This window comes from Xiphophorus maculatus, chromosome 7, assembly GCF_002775205.1.
Source record: "Xiphophorus maculatus strain JP 163 A chromosome 7, X_maculatus-5.0-male, whole genome shotgun sequence".
NCBI classification, from domain to species: domain Eukaryota; kingdom Metazoa; phylum Chordata; class Actinopteri; order Cyprinodontiformes; family Poeciliidae; genus Xiphophorus; species Xiphophorus maculatus.
Genome location: NC_036449.1, coordinates 21070242 through 21077238, shown reverse-complemented (window position 1 = coordinate 21077238; position 6997 = coordinate 21070242). Strand labels below are relative to the sequence as shown.

Below are 6997 nucleotides of genomic sequence, written 5' to 3'. Positions count from 1 at the left end.
TACAGCTGCTAACTACCCTTCAAAGTGGAAGCAAAAACGTGGTTGCCATGGAAACTGTCGTGTCACCTAACCTACTTTTGCATGAACGAAAGACATTGGTGAATGAAAGAGAGGAGGTGTCTGGTGTTGGCACCTGAAAACGGAACCATCCCATCCCTGCCCTTTCGTAGTTATCACACACACATGCATATTATATTAATTTGTTATGCATTTAATTTTTCCCAAACTCTTTGTAATGAGAATGATTTGTATGCATAAAGACAGACAGACATAAAAAGTGTATTTTTAGGAAAAGAGAGCTTTTACTTCATTTCTTATATGCATACATTTCTATTATTTTCCTTAGCATATTTCTTGGTGTTTGATATGTACTTTTTATTGGTATTATCTTTTGAACAAAAGCTTCCGTACAACTAAAGCTGTGTTGCTTTGCCTGAGAAAACTGACGAATAGCATTAGATATTCTTGCTAATTTTCTCTAACAAATATTTCCCAAAGGATAACTGCCATCTGACGAATAATGAGCAGTTGTACAAACAATGATACCATTTCAGTCCATTAAGCAACACAATTTGGAACAGAAGCTTTAAAACTCATGAGACTACAACTTTATTATCTTGCCAACAGTAGAGGACTATGTGCGGCACTCATTAATCACACTACAAGATGAAAGAAAACAAAATTAAACTGGAAACATTTTAGCACTTTGAGCAGCAAGAGTGATAATCATGCATTGTTTTGACTGGCAATGGCAAGTTTCAAGGAGTTCACCTGGAAACTGGTGGGTCGCTGGTTTGATTCCTGCTCTGTCTGCCTCTGCTGGGCAAGACATTTCATTGACCTTGCCTGCTGGAGTTGGTCAAAAGGGCAGATGCCACGATTTGACAGCCTTGTTTCTGTCAGTCTGAATTTTACTTAGTTGTGTCAGATTTTTGTGGGGAAAACCAGATTCCCTCCACTTCCTATTTATCCAGCGCTGTGTTGATTTATCATGATAAAATGTTTAAAAATTCTTTGTTAAAGAACATTATGTTCAGTGCATGTTCTGTACCATTAAATCATAATAAGTGCATTAACAACAGATGTTGGTCCAACCTCAACATGTGTGCCAGTTAAACAGTATGCATCATTTTATAATCGCATTGCATCCTACGGGAATCCTTTTGCTTACCTTTGCTGAAATGGACTAAAGGGAATTTTCATCCAGTAATATTTTTTGTTGTCCACCTCTCATCATAGCTGCACTCTAATTCTGAATCACTGGCCGTGGAGAATTGTATTAGACAGATGAAACATTGTGAGTGCAAAGACATGAGTGGGAACGATAAAGAGAGCAAACAGAGGAGAACGATGCACACCGTGAGTTTGGGCCTGCTGCCAGCGTTCGTAGGCCGCTGCAGCAATGAGCGTTCGACAGCGAGCTCTGACAACAGTAACTCACATGCTTTTAATGGTTGATTTGTTGTCATGTTGCTATATTATGCAGCTAAAAAGAAATTTTAAAAAAATCCTCCCCCAAAAATGACTGGTTTCTGCAGATAAAATCAGAGAGGTGCTCTTCTTCCAGGTGAGATGGAAAAGTTCAAGGAGTATTTAAGTCCCCCCTGCCACCACTGGCTCTATTACTGTAATACATTTGTAAGTCCAGTCTCTGTATGGCTGTTCTGTAATTATGCCTCAGCATTGCTGAGGCATAATTTAAGTTTAGAACTGAAATAAAGGTAAAACAAGTATCTGAAAAGGTGCTGAGCATGTGTTAAGGTACCTCAATCACACTGAATTACAGACTTTGAGTAAGGTACTTGAAAACATTCTTTTCTTTAAGCCATTCAGAGATGGATGTTCTGGTATGCTTGTGGATCATCATTTTGCTGCATAATCCAAGTTTGGTCTAGTTTTATGGCATTGTAACAATTTCCAGACTGATAGATACCATAGACTTTGTCATTTCTTGTTGAGATCTTTCAGCATTTTAATCTACTTCAATTTGTCAGGTAGGTTTTATTCAAGTGATGAGTCAGGCAATAATTAAGCCTAGGTGTGGTCAGCAAAACTTAACCATAGGAATGTGCAAATAACAAGTAATTCACGGTTTAATAAAGGGTGAATTACGTTATATTTTCACACTGGGACAAGTTGGTTTGGATAGCTAATGTTTCTTAAAAAAATGAAGTCATAATTTGAAAATCAGTTTTTTTCTTGTTTGTATCTTTTTTTAATACATTTGAGGATTTAAAACATTGACGTGTGACAACAGAGAAAAAGATACAAAATCTGTGAGGGTAAAAACAGCTTTTAACCATACTGTAATAGTAAAAAGTGTCATTATAGCGTCAATCAACAAAACTTTAAAAACACTTGGCTTTAGTGTAGACAGTCGCCTCCTCTGTATACACAAGCTCCAATGCGTAATCAACAGACAAGCTCCCTTCTCACTGTATGACTAAAGCAGTCCACCCTCGGATTTTCACTGTGGGTGGTAAATAGCGGGCCCACCCCTCAACCAGGAAGGCGTCTTTATAAGTCTCTTTCTCTCTGTCTCACACACACACACACACACACACATGCACCCCTACACACGCAGACATCTGCCCTGATTAGTCCCTACCCCTCCTAAATATGGGAGCATTGCAAGTCTGAACAGGTGGACGAGCAAAGCAGGGATATAGTCATGACTGTAAGCCAACCAACACACACTGTCTTCTTCCCAACACATTAGAGTGTATTACTTCAACTTAATATCACTCTCATCATCTGCCAACAATACTTTCTTAATTTTAGTAGTAACACAATTATATTGTGAAATGTAGAGCTTTACCTTATTGAGACTTATGAATTGGCAGTGATTTCCTTTTTAGTATGTCTAGTATTTATGGTAATCGTCCCCTGAAATTTTTAAGTGTCACCATTTAAATTGGGTTTGTCATGCTTGTTATCTTTCATTGTGTTTAAAGAGAGTAACTTTTTTTTTCTTTTTTGGATTATTGTGACCCCAAAACGTCAACACGTGTACATGAATGCCTTAAGGTATGACTTATAAAAAATAAATAAAAACACTGAAGGATAAAATGAGACAACAAGGGAGAAAACAATAGTTTCATTTAGTATATTTCAACAATAGTACCATCCACAATAAATACCAACCATCATATTAAACTGTTGAAAAGCCTTAAAATATTTTATTTTTGTGCAGATTTTGGGACCTCAAGCATGCCAATCTTTGGTGTAGCTCAGACATGTTTTACCTGTCTTACTATTTATTATTTGCTTGATAATCCTTTCTACAGATATGGGGTTGTTTAGGATAATTGTTATATCCTATAACTATTAATTGTTATATCCTATAACTATTTTCTGACTTCAACATACGACAGCTTTTTTCTGTAGTTTTTTGTTGTCTTTCTCATTTCAAGGAGTAGCTAAAAGAAAGTACCCTCTGTAGGTGTCATCTCATATAGCCCAGAAAAAAAGGATGGTTAAAGTTAGCTCAGTAAGGTTACCTTCATGGGATTTGTTAGGGGTGCTAACACATGTAACATCAGAACTTTTGTTAAAAGAAAAAAGGTAGTTTAAACTGACCTCCACACAGAAATGCTAAACATTATACAACTTTAATAAGTGATTCATCTTTTTAACACTTTTAACACATCTTTACCAGGGATGCCAATGTTTTATTGACACTTGTGTTCAATGTTTTGCTCTGTTCACGGCATTTAATAATCCTTAAACAGGCTTGCAGTCCGTGAATGGAGATTAAGTTCTTGTTCTGATCATGTTTTTTTTCTATAGTTACAGTGTTTTATTTGAAATGGCAATTCAAACTAGGAGAATATTGCTATTATGAAAGAATAGAAATGGTGTGTTTGGTTATTTTTTCCATCCATACCCCTTTCATATGTTGATTCTGAAGACTGAGGAAATATTCACGATACTTTCACTGTGTAGTCTTGTAATTCCACCTCAAAATGGCATAAAAGGGCCTTTAAATGAAAAAAAAATTGGAGAAGAAACTGCTTAGGGACCATGGGACATGCCCGCCAGGTGGCGCAACAAACCACTCTTTTCGTCGAAGTCGTCAGTTGGTTTTGGTTACTAAGGTAATCAATAGGATGTCTTCTGTCACACAGCAAAAAGGAAGAAGGCTTAAACCGTAATTGAAACTAAATCCTTTTATGTTACTTATGTTAATACACATGGTGCATCTAGCTCGGTGTTGTTTAATGGAGACAAAACCAAACTGGACAAAAACTGCACATTTTATTTACATTTTACTGCAAATATCTGAAGACTGCATGTGTTATGGTCAGATTGCGACTGTGAGCAGGTGAGACCCGTGTGACACCAAACTCGTCTTTTTGTGCGCAGTTTGTGCGCAAAATCATCAATTGGCGTTAATCACTGATGGGCTGTGCAGCTGCCCGCCGCATGCATGCGAGTGATGGTTTTAGGGCTTTCTGCCTCGGGTGCATGAGCGTGCACGCCGCAATTGTTGATGGGCGCGCGGAAAATGATGATGAGAGCGTGACCTCACCGCTTTCTGCACAGCTGCTGGAGAGAAGAGGAGGAGGAGGCAGTGAGAAACAGAAACACGCTGAGAGAAACAGACGGAGACCCAGAACAGCGGAGAGCACTCAAAACACACCAGGAGCTGCGTATTGGCAAAAAGGGGGGCTGGACAACATCGAAGTGCGTCCGTGGGCACCTTCCACACCACCCGGGTTCACCTCCCAGAATGTTCTGTTTTCCCCAGAAAAAGTCCCTGCGGTGTATCCACGCACACTGAAGCCCAGATGCTCACCCTCTCCGCCGACATGGACGACTCTTCGTCGCTACTGGATCTGCTGGAGTGCTCGGTGTGCCTGGAGCGCCTGGACACCACGGCCAAGGTGCTGCCGTGCCAGCACACCTTCTGCCGCCGTTGCCTGGAGAACATCGTCAGCTCCAGGAACGAACTCCGCTGCCCGGAGTGCCGCATCCTGGTGGACTGCGGGGTGGACGACCTGCCGGCCAACATCCTTCTGGTTCGCCTCCTGGACGGGATCAAGCAGCGGCCGCAGCGAGGGAGCGCAGGAGGAGGAGGAGGTGGCCGGCAGTCTCTAGCCGGAGGTTCGCTGCAGGGGTACGCTGCCGGGATATCCGCCTCCCCTCCGGGAACTGCAATTAGAGAGCTGCCCGTGGCCACCAGGAGCTCCCCTGTCAAGGTTGGTCACTCTCCGTTCATGCACGAAATCTGCTGGTTTGACTAATGCAAGATATCTTGTACTTTTAATCCTATGCACAACATAAAACACGAAACCCAACTTCATGGACTTCATACTGTAGCAGCAGAATTCGGTTGAACAAACTTTTTGGACAAGCAAATCCGTCACTGTTATAAGCAGCAACTGCTGCAGAGTGTCTCTCAAGTAGGATGTCTTCATTCAAAGTCCAGATCTAAATTCATTTGGGAATTATTGACAAACTTTGAAGATTGCTGTTCACAGATTCCTTACATCCAATCTTTTTGAGATTAAGCTATTTTACAAAGAATGGTACAAAATGTCAGTGTTTCGAATGCAAAGCTGGCAAAGATATAACCCCAAATACCTGCAGCTGTAATTGCATAAATGTATTGACATGTGAAGGAAATGACTGGAAATGACACATTTAAAAAATATATTATTTATATATATATATATATATATATATATATACAGTATATAAATGCATGTATCATTTTTCTTCCACTTCGCATTATAACATTATTTTGCCTGGGTTACTGAACTAACCTGAAAATGAGAATAAGACTATTCTGTAAGGACCAACCGAAAAGGTCAGTGTCATTGTGAGGTTTCATTTCCCACACTCAGACAGAGTGGAGTGGGAGTCATGTTTACTTCCTGTGCAGTGCAGCCAGCGCATTGTCTTGTGGCTGTGGCGTATTGGAAAATGTGGCATGTTGAAGAATGTGGCTGCAATGTGGCAATGAGACAGCACAATGTGATGCGAGCGGCATTGAGCTGCAAAAATGTTAATTGCTAAGTCAAATTCTTGTGACGAGGTAGAAATGCTTCTGGTCATTGATTGTATTTGTCAGTGACAATAATGGCCTCTGATACAAATCTAAAATGAGCAGAAGATGATAAATTTCTCTCTCCAACAGTGGAAGCTTTGCAAAGTGTAAATAGTGATTCACTGATCAATTGCACTGTCCAATTTGCCCCATCATTGATGATCACCAGGTCAATCCAGAAAATTCTGACTTTTTTAGTACCAAAAAGTCCCTTAAATTTCAGACTGTGAATGCAATAGTGTGTACTTTGGTTATTTTTTGTTTATTTCAATAGAAATCTCTTAAAAGCCAAAAGCTATGCAATATATATGTATTTTGAAGCATATGTTAGGTTAATGTTGGATTACTGGCTGTGCCAAAGAACTTGTATCATGTTTTTTTTAATGTTTTTTGTGTTGGAAAAAATGAACCAGTGAAAACCTAAGTTGGCATGAAAATTTGATTTAAAGAAAACTGGGAGCCCAGAAAAAACCTGATCTGTGCACATTTGGTTGTTTCTGGAACAACAACAAAAACATCATTAAATAAATAGCATTCTAGAAAACTCACTAGGTTTTTGTTGTGATCCAGTGAGTGGGAAGTGAACTGTTTGCCAAGTAAAGGCATTGTCTCTAGCTTTCTTACCTCTGACTCCTGCTCTGCAGCAGTCTTATCAGGCATCCAGTCATTGACTGAAGCAGTGTAGTGTTTTAGTGTGATGAGGTGCAGCAGGAAGAGTCATTCATTCATCACAGTGAACAAAAATCCAAAAGAATTTTAGTTTTGCTCATAAAAGAAAAATGAAAACTGAAAAACAATATTTGATAAGGTTTTAGTTGTTGATGCACACTTCTTTTTGAATTTCAAGCACATTGAATATACAGTGAAATGTTATTAAATAAATTACAGCAAATGTAATCATAAGTCAGCTGTTTTTCTGTGATTTTCAGAACTTGTAATACAGGG

At 39.4% G+C, this 6997-nt stretch overlaps 1 protein-coding gene across 1 annotated transcript in view; it reads left to right on the top strand.

Moving 5' to 3' along the window:
- The first annotated feature begins 4274 nt into the window (after window positions 1-4274).
- Window positions 4275-6997, top strand: part of LOC102234612 (SH3 domain-containing RING finger protein 3-like) — a 115659-nt gene continuing 112936 nt past the window's right edge. Inside the window, 2 exon segments of the mRNA XM_023336898.1 lie at window positions 4275-4663; window positions 4666-5201. Coding sequence (XP_023192666.1) covers window positions 4402-4663; window positions 4666-5201 — 798 coding nt within the window. The 5' untranslated portion in view covers window positions 4275-4401.